This window comes from Haliaeetus leucocephalus, unplaced genomic scaffold, assembly GCF_000737465.1.
Source record: "Haliaeetus leucocephalus isolate CR32 unplaced genomic scaffold, Haliaeetus_leucocephalus-4.0 Scaffold773, whole genome shotgun sequence".
Taxonomy (NCBI): domain Eukaryota; kingdom Metazoa; phylum Chordata; class Aves; order Accipitriformes; family Accipitridae; genus Haliaeetus; species Haliaeetus leucocephalus.
Window position 1 is genome coordinate 4,881,574 of NW_010973209.1, and position 15,144 is coordinate 4,896,717.

The 15,144-nt window shown below is 52.1% G+C and overlaps 1 protein-coding gene across 1 annotated transcript; it reads right to left on the reverse strand.

Annotated features, from left to right (window-relative positions):
* Positions 1-4,651: 4,651 nt before the first annotated feature.
* OAF (OAF homolog (Drosophila)) lies at positions 4,652-15,141 on the reverse strand (the record flags this gene model as incomplete). Its single annotated transcript, XM_010581492.1, has 4 exons — positions 4,652-5,129; positions 5,649-5,829; positions 6,395-6,529; positions 14,986-15,141. Coding segments are annotated over 4 exons (747 nt in total), but the record flags the coding sequence as incomplete, so codon positions are not given.
* Between the last annotated feature and the right edge of the window lie 3 nt (positions 15,142-15,144).

Sequence of the window (15,144 nt, forward strand, 5' to 3'; positions counted from 1 at the left end):
TGTGCTGTGATGGGGACCAACAGTCACCCTCACAGATCCAGGCACTGTGGCTGCTCCCTGTCCCCGCCGTACACTACCTTGATGACCCCCAGCACGGCCCAGGGTAGCAGGACGCCTGCGTTAACCGCCTGAGCTCCAGCGCTGCTCAAACCCCTCCTGAAAGCGTTAACACACTCAATTGGTAGCTGCCAGGTACAAGCTATCACACATTCATCTCTCCCTGGCTAATTCACGTTCCAGGGCTCTCGGCTTTCCCACATACTGCTCTCCCTCCCTGGAAAGACAGGTTTCTCCGAAGAGATGGGTGGGCGGGCGGGCAGGCTCTGGAGCCTCACCTCCAACCCAGTCCAACTGTTATGGAGCCGGAGCGCCTGCCCTCGGCTTGCGTGGTCAGAGAGGACATCCTCAGGAGACGGCAACACACGAGGAAGAAAGGGTGGATGTGTTAAACGAAACTCTAACAAGGAAAAAGTGGAGAAAAGCGGGGGGAGAGGTGGAAGGGGGAAAGCAGAGAGGAGAGGAAGTTCCCAGGTCAGATGAACGTTTGCAGGCGCGAGGGGAGATTTCTGCGGGCTCCGTTTAGCGCTGCTCCAGGAAGCAGAAAGGTGACATGGGGTGGTTTGCACAGGCAGCTTGTTTTGAGCTGCTGGAGGGGCTGGACTCCTGCCACGGATCCCGAGCCTGTGGCAGAGCCCCAGCCATTCAGGCCCTGACCCTCGGGGCGTTCCTGGGCAGCTGCTGGTCTGTTTTCTAGTGTTTTCGGCGTGACCCCCACGTCTGGGTTTTCCCCATCTTGAAGACTGACGCGATCAGGCCTCTTCGCTGCGTCAAACATGGATTTGCTGTGGCTTCCAGCCAGCTGGAAGGGCCTCTGGGGCACAGGAGAAAGGCCCCGGAAAGGCTGGGGACCACGAGAGCTCTCCTTCCCCCCCATCAGAGCACCTTTTGCACAGCAGCCGGGTGTTTCACTTGACACCGACCCTTTCTCTCTGCTTCCTGGCGCTTGTCCCTTGCTCCGGAGCCGAGCAGCCCGTGGCGGAGCCCCGGGGAGGCAGGTCCTCCCCGGTGGCACCTCCAGCCGGACAGGAATCCCGGGCATCCCTCCGCCCGGGGATGCTGTCCCGGCATGGGCAGGGCCGCAGTGCCCTCTCCTGGCCCTGCAGGCGCTGCCAAATGCAACCGGGAATCGCCCTGCAGCTGGTGGGATCTGCTTTTTGACTGTTACTTTGTGGTCAATGGAACAGCAGGGAAAAAAAAAATAATATTTAAGCACTTTATCTCCCCAAAGAGCTGTGGGAGCAAAGCCCTTCACCTGGGTACCCTTGGCTTCAGCGATGTGCTATGCAGGCAAGAGAGAATACACCCTCGTTATTAAGCTACCCAAAACATCCCCGCTACCCAGAGAAAGAAAAAATAGGGGAGGGATCACAGCATCATCACTCCTTTCTGTCATGGAAATAAGACCACCTTCTTCAGCAAAGGCAGATTTGCCTTAACTCTGCCCTGAGATGACCACTCCTAGATGCCAGCAGATATGCTGCTTTTTTTTTTTTTTTTTCTTCCATGGCCATCAACGAATAATCCATCCGCTCTCATCCTCACTGTATGAAGTGTTCCTCCACTCCTGCTGCCAATGTTTATTCCTTTCTTGGAGGAAGATAAACTCTGCAGATAGCACTTATTTATGGAGTATGGCCTTTGGACGGGCCCTGAAAGCACAAACTGCAGAAAGATGTTACACACACACACACCCCCCCCCCACTGCTTTTTTTTCTAGCAGGAACGATTTAAACCGGTGCTCCTGGCCAACTGCGCCTGCTCTCTGTGCCAGGAAGGTCTCCTGTCTCCACCTGCAACAGCTGCTTTTCGAGGGCATTACTGAAGTGCACCAGGAAGGATTTTTCTTCGGAAAAGCAAACGCGCTGCAGCACAGCTCTCTTCTAGCGAGGCTGGGCAGAGAGCGAAACCTGGCAGGGACCGAGACCCACAGCTGTAAACTGAGGCACGGAGCACACACCACCCCCAGCCCGGCTCTGCCCGCTCCGGTCCGGAGGAGCCTCCAACCTCTGTCCCCGGACACCCTTCGCCTCCGTGCTCCGCCAGCACCCACTTGTGGAGGCCGGGAAAGCTGCACCGCAAGCGGCCGCACAGGGCAAGCAGCCGGTGTGTGTCCCCCCCGCCATTCCCCAGCCTTCCCTTTCGGACCCCTTCGAGGCCCCGGTAGCCTCAGGGCAAGCAGGTGGCATTAGCTTCGGGAAAGCGGAGGCACCACCTCCCTCCCACGCTTTGGGGAGCGCGGCGGGTTGCAGCACACCTGGGGGACGTGCCCCGGTTGCTCGTCTCCCCTCAAAGCCCAGCTCTGCCAGAGCACGCACAAAGCCAGAAACGACTACCGAGTTGAGCTCTGGGTCTACTGCCCGTACTTAGATTTCACATCCTTCGCTCGTCTGCTACTCCCAGAGCTCCCACGGCACAGCACTGAGACGTCTCTGTGATCCAGGCACCCCAGAGCCTCACCGCTACAAAATAAGGACATTCAAGCTCGCCGGGATATCACCCAATGCTCCCAGAGCGAGGTCGTGTCCGCTCCCGGCAGCCCTGTACAGTGAGGAACAGTGGAAATGGGCTACGCGGGGCTCCCAGCAGAAAGGCACGAAGCCACCCTGCAATCTCCTCCCACGCTGCTCACAGCCCACCTCATCCCACAGCTGGATTTAACTCCGGCAAGCAGGGACAAAGTCCCACAGTGTCCTGCTGCAGCAGGAGCGGAGGCAGCGAAGAACATACCCCTGTAAATGCTGACCATGTAAGCAAAAACCCAGCAATCTCAGCTTCCCCAGAAATCACAGTAAGGGGTAAGTTGCCTTGGTGGCTCAAGTGGAGAAGGGCCGAGGTTGCCCAAGTCCTCGTCCCATCTCTGCATTCACCACACTAGGGGGAATCAGCACTCCACGTTTCTTCCTCGAGCAGCCAGAGCTAAGAGCTCTGAGCTGGCCCAAAACTCTGCAGCCCTCATCTCCCCTCAGCTATGGCTGCAGAGGAGTAGACAAAGAATACTTTATTGAGGCTGCTGGACCAGACAAGCCTCCAGCCACACGATGCAGCCGCACATCTGCATAATACCCCCTCATGGGACCCCACCATCACTCAGAGAGAAGAGCAAGCACTACCACCTTGCCTAACCCCAGGACCTGCCTCTACTGCTGGTCTTTTACTTCACCTCAGACTCTTCCACAGTTGCTTGCAATGAGTCAAAGCTGTCTCCCTGCTAAGGGGCTGGGTGGATGGTATGCTTGAGATGCAGGACCACATTGAAAGTGCTGTGGTCGTGCTGAACAGCAGGATGTCCCTCCCCCATCCACGGGTCTTCAATGTCCTAGGTGCAGGCTTGAGACTTACCCATAAGGGAACAACTCTTAAATCAAGAACCCAAACAAGTGGATCACATGCAGATTATGCTGCACAGAGAAGCTTTTAGGCCAGGGATGCTTTAAAAAAATCAGTTTATTTTACCTTACAAATGATAAATAATTTGTTTTAAAAAAATCATTTCAAGTGTGTTTTACTTCATGTTGCAATATTAAAATACGTTTCCCTTCTCCCCCCTTAAGTGATCAATACAAAAATAATTGTGACCAAATTCTTTTTTTTTGTCAAAAATTCCTGTATTTTAGGCAAAAAGGCACATTGTGAAGGCTTTTCACCAGGAGGTACAGGGGTTCACAATGACCCCAACAGCCTCTCTCCCCTCCCTGCTTGCTCTAACTTGAGTGGAAGAGGACACAGGAACCAGGCAGCACTCCTGCAGTGCTTTTTGTCTGATGCCCTCCAGGTATATACCAGGGCCAAGGTCAGCTTCAGTGGTGTCCCTGTTTTACATATAGGGAAAACCAAGGCACAGCAAAGCAGTACAATTATCTAAGAGCTTCTTGTGAATAGCTGGCAGAGTAGGACATAAAACTGGACGTAGATGTAGAATGTTGTCTTCTTCAAAATGACAGCGCGAACCCACCTGGGATCATCCTCCCTCCCTTGCAACCACAATGTTATGATGGTAGTCACAAGTCTCTAGATGTTTCTTTCTTAGTAGGAGAGTCACAGGACCAACACAAAAAGTTGGGCCTTCACTAGTCTAAACAGGGATTAATTAGAGCCCTGATTACCAGCCCTTTAGGGGCAAAAGTCATTGCTGGGATATATCCCCCCCATTATATCTTCTAGCCACAGGAAGGATATAAAAGCCAGCTGGACACTAGAAAAAGCTACAGGCAGGCTCTTGCTTTGGGTAAGCGTCGTACCTTCCTTGTTCAGGGTACGTGGTCCCATAGATCAGCTGTTTTCCCATTGGGAAATGCTGTTGTGTCACCAGGAGGTGGTGAAGTCAGCGAAGGGGCTTCTTCAGTGGCAGAGATGTTTGACAATGCAGGTCATCAAGAGTATTTCTCTCCCTGCCCTGACAACTCATCAGGATGCTCGGGGCTGGTAACTGATCAGAGCTGCCCCCTTTCACATCTGCTAACTCCAGAGCAGGGCAAAACACACCCTTCCCAGTGCTTCACCCCAGCAACCCGTGTCTCCTGGTTCTTCCAGGGAGCCAGATCTTCTGGCAGCTGGCAGGAGAGCATCAATGCACAGTGAGCTGAGCCTGCTTATCACAGTATGAGGCAGCGTCAGGTGGGGAGGGAGTCACAGGGGGCCAGAAGGAAAGGCACACACACAGAGCTCTCCTGGTACAAGGCACCACTGTGAACTGTATTCCTTCTTTGGAGCAGCCCGCTCCAGGAGGCCCTTAGCATCATTAATGGTGGCAGGAGGCAGATGAGCTGCCCCTTGAAAAGGTCTGGCCTGGCTTTACTAGGTCTCCTCGTCCCAGAGACATAGCTGCTTCTGCGGCACATAGTAATCAAAAGTGTAGCCCTTCTGGCAGCTGCGGATGCCACATTTGTAAGAAGAAACCTTGCCCCCAGCATCACGACTCTTGCAGTACTTCAGCATGCACGGGTACCACTCGATGCTCAGCGAGTAGCTGCAAATGCAGGGTTTCCAACGATCTGCACACAGCTTGCAACGCTGCAGGTCAGGGAGATCAGATGTCTGTGGCAGAACCTCAAACATGGAGCCGTCCACCCCTGTGAGAGAAAGCAGAGAGACATTGCTCAGGGTGCTGCCAAAAGGCAAGGCCAAAGGAGAGAGCCACCAAAGCAAGCATTGCTCTCTCTGCACAGTCTCCAGAACAGTCGAGGAGAATGAGGTTAGACAGAGTGCATTCACAAGGGCTGTTTGGACACGAGTCTAAATAGGAACCATGGGAGAAGAAAGGGCCCTGGGGAAAGTAAGCCAAAAGATACACAAAGGGTGTAAAGAACATATTTCTTTGGGGTGATGAACCAGGTGAAAGGCTACCTTGAAAATACCTGCCTAATTAGGTTCACTAGGAGAGCACCACCAAAAGAAGTCAGATATGCTAACAAATAGAGTAGTGCAATGTGACGTGCAAGCAAACGATACACGTGCCTTATCTACCATAAAGACAGCAAAAGAGAAGCCAAAATGACCTGTGCTGATCACCAGAAACCTGGCAGGAGAGATCACAGCAGAGTGCCAACTTGCTGACAGGAGCAGTTGCAACAAAACCAAAGGAAACTTGCCTTTCTCCAGCCAAAATTTGACATCTTCTTCTCGGGTATAAATTGCTTCTTTGGCCTCTGCACAGACATTGTGGATGTGAGAGCTCAGCTGGGCCCCCTTGCTGAAGTTGACAGCTACATCCATGCTAAGATGCTCCAGGCCCCGCACCTCTTCAGCCTGCCGCACTGTCCTGGGATTTTTCTGCAGAGGATGAAATAATGAAAACTTGAATCCTGGTTACAACACATTCTTTATAGCATGTCACGATTTTGTGCCAACATAAGAAGATGTGCAAGTGGATGTTCCTCTGTAAACGCACCTGCATCTTATCTGGAGGGAAGGCACTGAAAAAACTTCTTGTTGGTGCTGAAACTGATGGTAGTTTATCATCGCTCTGTTTTGCCTGTGATCATTTCATAATGCTTTGTTGCGATGAAGGGTTCCAAATCAGTACTTACTTCACTGGGCAATGTGGGACAGGGATTTTCAGGGTGATTGCTCTAGCCATCCACCTACCCTTTGATACAGACTAGGCTGAACTAAATCATGCCTCCTTCTAGTATATTAGTAGAACAGGATCAATACTGTTGATGAACTTAGTTTAATACTGAGTCCCTCAAGCAGGAGGGGCGGTCAAAGGTGGGTCTAATAGCTGAACAATCGGGCAGCTGCCTGGGAAGGGTATCCAGACGGGACAGCTCTAAAGAACCCTGGGTGGACTGGAGGATGGAACTGGCACTGAAGCCAGCTGCAGGGTGCCTCTTACCTGCCGCAGCTTTGCCATAGACTCGCTGGGGATGATCTCGTTGCGGTGAAGCCGCGTGACAAAGCAGAGCGCTTGGAACTGGCTCTGGCCCCTCTCCAGCTCCCCTAGGATTAAGGCACGGAAGATCTTCACCTCCTGAAAAAGAGATAAACAGAGTGAGAGTCATAGATATTTGGCATCAGCAGGGTGAACCGAGAAGTCAGGGTCAAAGAGGAAGGCTCCGGCCAAAAGAACGAAGTCAAAGGTCTCATACTTCTGCTACCCGAGCACAGGGGTGTAGTCCCAGGTTCAATCCCACCCAAAAGCCTGCAGCATAGTAACTGGTGTCTGTAAAGAAGTAAGGGTTTTCGCAATCCCACTGTGGCAAGAACAAACTGCTGCCAGGTCACATCCCACATCCATGGCTTCCTCAAACAACAGCTGGGGGTTTGTGTCCTTTACCAAGAAGGGAGGCAAGCCTCCAAGGAGTCTCATTTTGTTTTGTTAAACAAGTATCTCCATGCATTACTCAGGGCAAGCAGTCCCAATTTCCTCTGCTGCCTTCACTCACTTGCTTCTGAGCAACCGGTATCCTGGAGAACAAATTATTAATTTCTGAACCCTACAGCATGTGGAACAGAAATGAAAGTCAAATTGTTAGATCCAGAAGGAACCTGTTATGATCAGCTGCAGCTGACCTTCCTTTCTGCCCAGGTCAATAATTTTGGCATTTTATATAGAGAGCTTCTGACACGGATTGTAGTCCGTCTCCAAAACCTGCTTGGAAACCAGTCATAGTTACCTCCACGGAGACTCACAGAATACCTTGTTCAATAGCAAAACCTCCCTATATCCTCTTCTGGCATAAATTAACACCGATTTCTATGCAGGTATCAATTCATCTGGCTTCGGGCTTCAGAGGCATTTGTACACTCTGTGGGAATCTGCCATCCCCTGTCTTGGTGTCAGACCATACTACTACAAGGGATAAGCAGATGGATCGGAATGGTGCCCCTTCCTCGGTATGAAGAGCAATTATTGCCTTTTGGCACCCAGCCACAGCCATCGCTCTTAACAACGTCCTCCACAGAGAGCTAGACAGATACTGGTGGCTATGGAGCAGCAAGCAGAAGCTATGCCAAGCTGCTAAGATCATCTCTTTACTCTTGGCCTCCTAAGCTATACCTGTTGCACGGCTCATAAGCTCAGTTTCATCCAAACCTCTTTCCGCCCCAAGAAGAGGGGAGCCTTTCTCTTTTCTAGAAGCTCTAAGCAGTGTACCCACTGAGGTTTTTCTGCAGATTAGCTCATGCAGCCCACCATTTATTCCTTGCCTTCTCTTCCATATCCAGAAGAGAAAAGGGTATGCAATTCAGTGCACATCTGGACAGCTGAAAAACAGCTGCAATTTGGGATCCCTCCCCAGGACAGGAGAAAGGATTTTGCTGGGTGCATTTGTTGACTGAAAACTCACCACAACAGCAGGACATGAAGGAGTTTGGGGAAGAAAGAGATACCAAAAATGCTTGTGAAATTACTATGGAATAATTTTTTTTTACAGCTTTAATGGGGAGCATTCTCACTGAGACATTGGCACCACTGGAACGACCCATGTTCCCATCTACATTTAGTCCAGCTGCCTTCCAGCTGATCTCTTCTGCTGTGAGCTCCCATGCTGTGCAAGGCCCAAGGATGAGTAGACTAAAACTGGTAGCTGACCCTGGCATACTCTTCAGCTGAAGATTTAATTTTAATTCACTTTGAACAATCAGCATTCAGTCTGGAAAAAGCAAACAGGGATAGCCGTGTTTTGCACTCAGGCTGAAAGCCTCTACAGGCAGGAGATTAAAAACAGTGCAGTACTTCCAGGTTGGAGGCAATTTTTGTAAAATGAGAACATGCTGAGCAACTGATTAATCCTTCTGATCTGCCTATTTAAGAATTAGCCTTCAGACACCCAACTCTCTTTCCTCCTCAAGGCTGATACATACGAGAGATTCACAGCTCTCGCTGCGCCCAGCAAACGGTCCAGAGCTCCCAACCGATCCCACACAGCTGCAGGTCCCTCGCTCTGCCTCCCAAGTCCAGAGCCCAGCTGCCCCCGCAGAGTCCAGGCAGAGATAAGCTCCTTCCCAAGTGGTCTCAGGTCCCAAGGTGCCACTTCCACACGATACAAAAGACTCCTGGACTCAGTGACTCTGTTCAGTGATGAATTCGGACAAAGGTTTTAAGTATGTTTTAAGTGTTTCCGAGTTCCAAGCACACAGGAGAGGAAGGACCAAATTTGTGTCATGACAACGCACCAGTGGAGCAAATGAACAGCTCTCAGGCATCAAGACAAGCATCGAGAGTCCCCCTCCAACCTAAGACAGACACCAGGAGCAAGCTCGGAGCGCACAGGGTCACCAGCCACTGCTGTATTGCCCTCAAATCACCTTATTGCACTGCCTCCAACTCCAGCCTTACTCCCATCACACCAGTGAGCAAGTGACCCAGGGCTGCTGCTCAGCTAATCTAAATATTTACCTGCCTATCTCTTGTGTGCTTACTGATGTACAGGTCAACGAGTCCCTGTAAACTCTAGTAAAGATCCCTGCAAAAATCATCATTGAAAGAGCACATTGGTAGGTAATGGAGGGAGGGAAAGAAAGAGAAAGGTGGTCTTGCAGTGGGGGAGGTACAGCTGCAGGAGGAAAGAGCAAGGGGAAGACAGTATAGGTCAATGGGGTGGTGTCCCACTGCATGACCCACCCTTTCCTCCACCCCCAGATTCTCCTTTCTCAGAAAGACATGGCCCATCTCCCTCATGTCTCCCTGCTCCTGCCCTTGGGCACACATCCAGCCAGCCCTTTGCTCCCCATCTGCCTGCCGCAGGCCCTTCCAGCTGAATCAGAGAGGCTCTGTGCCTGGGTGCCTGGTCGGGTACATTAAACAGCTTGGGTCCCCCAGAGACGAGGTCATTTCTTCACCTCCTCCCTGCGTTCCCAGTGCTTCTGGCCCACATCCCTCTCCCAGCTCTGTCTCACTCCACGACACCTAAAGGAAGCAACTGTGGTATGAAGAGGGCTCCAGTGCTGCCTGAACTCCAGGTGTCAGGGATTTCTAGCACGTTCGTTGATACCAAGGGAGATGCACTGAAAAGACAGGAATGGTCTGGGTTTGCCAGCACCGAAATAGCCAGTGAGCCAACAGCTTTAATCAACCTGTTTTGTTCAAGGAGCTGGCTCCTATAGCATGTGTTGCTCTGAAGAGAGAAGTCACACCTTCACCTGGCTCCAAGCAAACCCAAAGTGACCCTTGCTGTGGATTTCAGAGCAAGGCTAGAACTGTGCTGCACGCTGGCCCATTTTCCAGGAGACACAAACCCCGCAGTGACCACTCTCTCCTGAGCGAGAAGTCAGTCTCTTCTTTTGCCCAGCCCTGCTTCACATCTCTGTCTCAAAGCCTTGCTTGGCTTTCCCTAGCTTCCCAGCTCTCCCTGCCCTGGCTATGCAACCTCAGGTGGAGCAAGAACCGAAGCTTGTCACATCAAAAATATGTCATGCTTCTCACACGGGAAGAGCCACTGAAGTTTTTCCTACTCAGAGTGCCTTTCCCTCCCCAGCCACTTCACCTCTTTCCCACCAGCAGGAGTAGGGTGAATCAGTGCCGAGGCAGGTACCCAGCCAAGGCAACAAACGGCACCTTTAATTCCGGGTTTCTGCAAAATTTCCCAGCAGGGAACAAGTCCCAGCAGAACATTGCCTTTGCAGTGTGGGGACTCTCCAGATGAACTCATCATGAGGGCGCTGAGAATCCTTGGCCCTGACCTGCACTTGTGTGGTGGGTACAGTTACAGCTATTGTTTAGGTTTGGACGACAAACGCTTAGTGTAACAGAAAACAACCAGTTCTGCAGCCGTGCTTTAACCATGGCACTGGAGGTAACTGCAACCTTGGCTTTCACAGCAAGGCGAGAGCAGCTCCTCTTTCCTAAAAGCAGAAAAGAAATCAGTGCACCGAGCTCCCAACAGCCTGGGTTGCCTGCACCTACCAGAGGGACTTCCAGCAAAGAACTAGCCTGCAAGGAGGAGCAGTGAAATCATCAAACTTCTTCCCTCCTCGCACTGTCCTCAGCCAGCTCCTCCAGGGACTGTCATCTGGGATGCGAGAACAATTCAACCTCCATTTCTAGGGTTTATCCAGTAGAGACTTACAAGCCTGTGTGGTCTAGATCTGAGCCCAGGCTCTCGACTTCACATTGAGTGGAGCAAACCAGTTCCCAGGGAAATAAATTATTTCAATGCCTTCCTCCCAGCAACCCATTCAGCTTTCCTGCCAAATTTCTCTCCCCCAAGGACATCAGCGCTGCTGTGGGACCCACTTTTGTCTTTGCTATCGTACGCCTGCTCAGAGTGGTGGGTACATGCAAAAAGGACGCACTGCTCGGGGCACTGGGAAATACCGGCACTCCTGGGCCCAATTCCTTACGCTGTCAGCAGCCTTTGCTGTGGTCAGGGTCCTGCACTGCCCCAGGGGAACAGCTACAGCTGGCCAGAAAGTCATTGTGCTCATACAACATAGAGAATCCACACTGGGGGCCCAGTCAGCTGAGTTACCCTGACTGGGCAGGGATTATGTTTTTTAACCCCTCTCCTACTGGAAATGGCTAGAGTGAAGACACTTTGGTGCATTGCCTCTTATACTCACGAATCTATAAAGGCAAACTAAGGATGTGCTGGGAGAGAGGGGCGGGGGGGGGAAACAAATGCACATTTTCAGGAGCAATAAGGTTTGACCCTGATTCTTACAAGCATTGTACAGCCAGAAATCCCCACAACGTTCTGAGATGCTTGGAAAAACAACCTCTAGTTAAGCATCCTCATGCTCAGCGCCAACAGCTTGAGCAATGCCTAAAAGTAACTGTCAGAGACCATTTTTGAAACTGAAGCCTACCTAACAAGTGATTTTCCCAAAGCCATGGAGTCAGCAAAGGGCAGCTCTGGCTGCACGGCAGGAGTTTAGCCCTCCAGCCCTGTGCTCAGCTCAGCAGCCATCACGCTGCCTTTGCATATGGTACAGCTGCCGTCTACCCACACTTGAGCGATCAGTTCAAGAGAGAACATTTTTAAGCACTTCACTACAGCTCAAGGTAACAAACAGCACCATGTTTTAATGAGCCCACCCCATCCCTCCTGCCCTCCCAGAGGGTGCTGAATGACCCTCCTTTTATATTTTTGGTATCTCTACAGAGAAGAGACTGCTTTCCAAACTACATGGATATCATCTATCATAGATGCCATCATCTTCGGACAGATGCTTTCCTGTATCACCTGGTCATTTAGCACCTAACACAATGGATCCCTGGCAAAATTCTCAAAACATCACCCCAGAACATTACGTAGCATCAGCTTTATTAACAAGGAAACTGAAAGGACTGGCAGTGCAAGCGTTAAAATACCATCACCCATGGTTTCTCTCCTGTGTTTCCAACACTTTTCCAGCAATCGAAACAAACAAAACCCAAAAACTTTTCTGGCAATCAAAAGGAAAAAGAAACTTTTCTATATCTTTGTACTGACCTTGGAAAAAACCCACCCACTTTGTTCTCAGGCCACTGTTTAACAACTGGCAAGATCATGCTATTCAAATTAGACACAACATTTACGGTTGCTGTCCCCCCTCAGTCTTTTTTGCAATACATTTTATGCCTGACAGTGCTAGACAGGAAAAAAAGAAGTGTTTTCATCACATTCTTTCAAACTGCAAGAACAGAAATGGTCTTCACTACTGCACTTCCCAGAAAACATCAAGTCCCAGTCTGGACTCCCACTGACCAGTTTGTGCTGCACTAGAGAATGAGAAAAAAAAATGGTGAATGGTATGCTCTGAGGACATGACTCTTTCATGTTCAGCTCTGGAGGGGAGGCAGGGGTGGAAGAGAAATGAAAATCCCACCTCTGTGGAAGACCCAACCACTGCTCAAGTCCCACCCAGCTTCCACCAGTGTCAGAGCAGAGAAATGAACTGTGATCTCATTAAAACTCCTTCCTTCTCCAGCCTCTGGTCTAGCAGCAACTCCTTGTCAGCAAAGGAAAAAAAAAAAAATCTGCCTTTGGACTAACCCCCTGCAGTTTAAGCCAGAGAAGTGGAAAAATCATTTGTGCAAAACCCCAGCATCCTGGCCACAGCATGACCACACAATCTAGCTTGGGAAAGCCAGATCAACAACCCCAGCTGCTTTTACCAAGGCTAAGAGCCTCAAGACCTTCTCTCTGGAGAGAAGGAGTTGTGTAATACTAGAGAGATGAGCACCAGAGCAGAACAGTGAATTGCCTCCATGCAGCCAGGAACAGGTCAGAAGGGGAAGCCTGGCCAGGCAGCTGCCTGCTCACATCATTACTCACTGCACCGCAAATTCATCTCCTCAGTCCTTTATGTTTTTCTGGCTTTTTTCAGCTATTTTCCAGCAAAGCCATGAAACAGAGAGAGCCAGTGCCCAACTGTTCTAAAACTGACGATTAGGAATGGACTTCTGCAAGTCCGATACTTGCAAAGCCTTCCAGGGACCATCTCCTGTGTAGTTCCAGCAGGAGCTGAGGATGCATGGAGCTAAGAATTTAACATACTGAAGTCAGGATACCTTCAGAGAACCTGTACCCAGAAGCAGCTCAACTATAATAAGGATGAGAGCAAGAGAAGAGCTAACATAGGCTCTGTTGGGTTTGTAGATGAGATTGGAGAACAAGCTCCCCTCAAGAAGAGCGGAAGCAAGTGAAGAATGCTGAAATGACCAACAGCTCAGGACACCAGAAGTCCACAAGTCACATTCCTGGCTCCCAAAGGGCCTACCTAGAGGATCTGTAATGAGCTTGGATTTCCCTTGGCCACAAATACACTGTGGTATGCAAGACTGCAAACTGCAGGCTTAAGAGCCCTCCCTCCCTTCCTTAACTTCCCTAGTGTGGTATGTCTTCTTGGAATTTTTTTTTATGGGACTGCTTCCTTGCACGTGTGCTGGAGTACACTGAGCGTGCCACCACATCCAAAATCACCAAGGCTTTTGCTAACATCTCAGAAAGAGATGGGCTTGACCCTGCACCCTCCAGATGGAAGAGGGCCATCTGAGAGGCTTGCAAGAAGACTGGGACCAAAGAGCACAGCTGAGAGGGAAAGAGGCACCAGAACAATCCCTGGCAGAAGGCTCCAGGGTTCACAGCAGGTTGGGACACACCACCTTCCCATCTCATGGGTTTCAGCTTCCTCCTGCCACAAACCAAAGTCCACCTGAGCAAACAGTCTGAACGGAGCGTTGGAAGAAGATAACACTGCCATGCTACCCGGACAGCCATGCCACCCACACGGCAGCAAACAGCTCTTCCCTGTGCAATAGCAAGTTTGCTGCATCCAGCCAGGCTTGGCACGCTCTGAAGAATGCCATGCTGGCCCTGAAGCTACCCTCTCCTGCTGAGAAGCTTGGGATCTTGGGCTTCAGCTCAGCAAGTATCACCTCCCTGCAGAAAGGCCACCTCTCAAGCGCTGGGCTGGCAGGAAAGGCTCCCCTTACAGGAGGGCTGTCGTCAGGCCCACGGACAACTGATGGTCAAACACTTCCCACACCACAAACTCACACACGTGCTCCCAAAGACAGCAGGAGTCCACTTAAGGAACTAACTGTACCCCACACGCATTGTGGAGAGAGATGTCCACAATGTGATAGAGCAGAGCACAAACACCCCTATCCGGGAGTCAGGAACCGGAGCTCTCCCCACCGCACAGAGACTCTCCTGCCCTAGCCCTGCTCCGTGCCCAGTTGCTGCTGAGCCTGCCACGCAAAACTATGCTACTCGCAACTCAGCAAAGAGAAACAGAGCTGCTAGGGTCGGCTGGGTGCGGGGGAAGCTCTGCCACCCACGCCACTAGTATCTTTACCACTTATTTTCACCACAGAGGCAGCCCGGGTTACAGGTGTAACGCCAGTGGGGACAGCAGCCTGCCTAAACGGCTTGGAGCTATACGTGTGAGAATTGCTCCGCAGAGACTGCAAACAAAGACCCCAGCAGTGCTCGAGGGTGGATGGACCCTTCCCGACACACGCGCAAGGACCCTCCGTTCCTCCGAAACGGTTCTGGCTCCTGGACCCTCAGCCAGGGTTTTCCCAGGCTCCGAGCGGGTCCCAGGTTCGGAAGGACCTCGCGTTCGCGTATCACCGGCGCTCGCCCCGCGAAAAACCCCACACGCCAGAGTCCTGACCCGACCCTCTCGCTAAGCCTGTCGGCCGACCCGCGAGGTGCGAAGGGCCGGAGCTCCCAAGCCGCAGCCTTCGCCCGCCTACAGCTCAGCCGGGAACCGCCGCGGGCGACCGGCCCCGCAGCACACGCCGTGGGTTACCGCTCCGCTGCCCTCCTCGGGGCTGGGGGACCGCGGCGGGCGGGGGACAGGCTTTCAGCGCGCACGTCCTCCCCGGGGAAAGCGGCGCGTCCCGGCGAGAGAGCGCGGACGCCCTCGTGTCCCCCCCGGCGTCCCTGGGAACCCCCCGCCGGCACCTTCCTGGGGGCTCGCTGGGGACCGCGGGAGCTGCCCGGCGCCGGGGCGGGAGCCCGGAGCCCGAAGAAGCGGCCCGAAGAGCCGTACCTGTCTGAAGTCGGCGGTGAGGGTGACGAGGGCACCGTCGGCCGTACGAAGCTCCAGGCTGATGCAGTCGGAACCGCTGTCGGCCTGCAGGCTCTCCTCCGTCACCTGCCCGCCGGGCAGCCGCACCCGCACCCGCAGCTCGGCCCGCGCCGCGGGGCC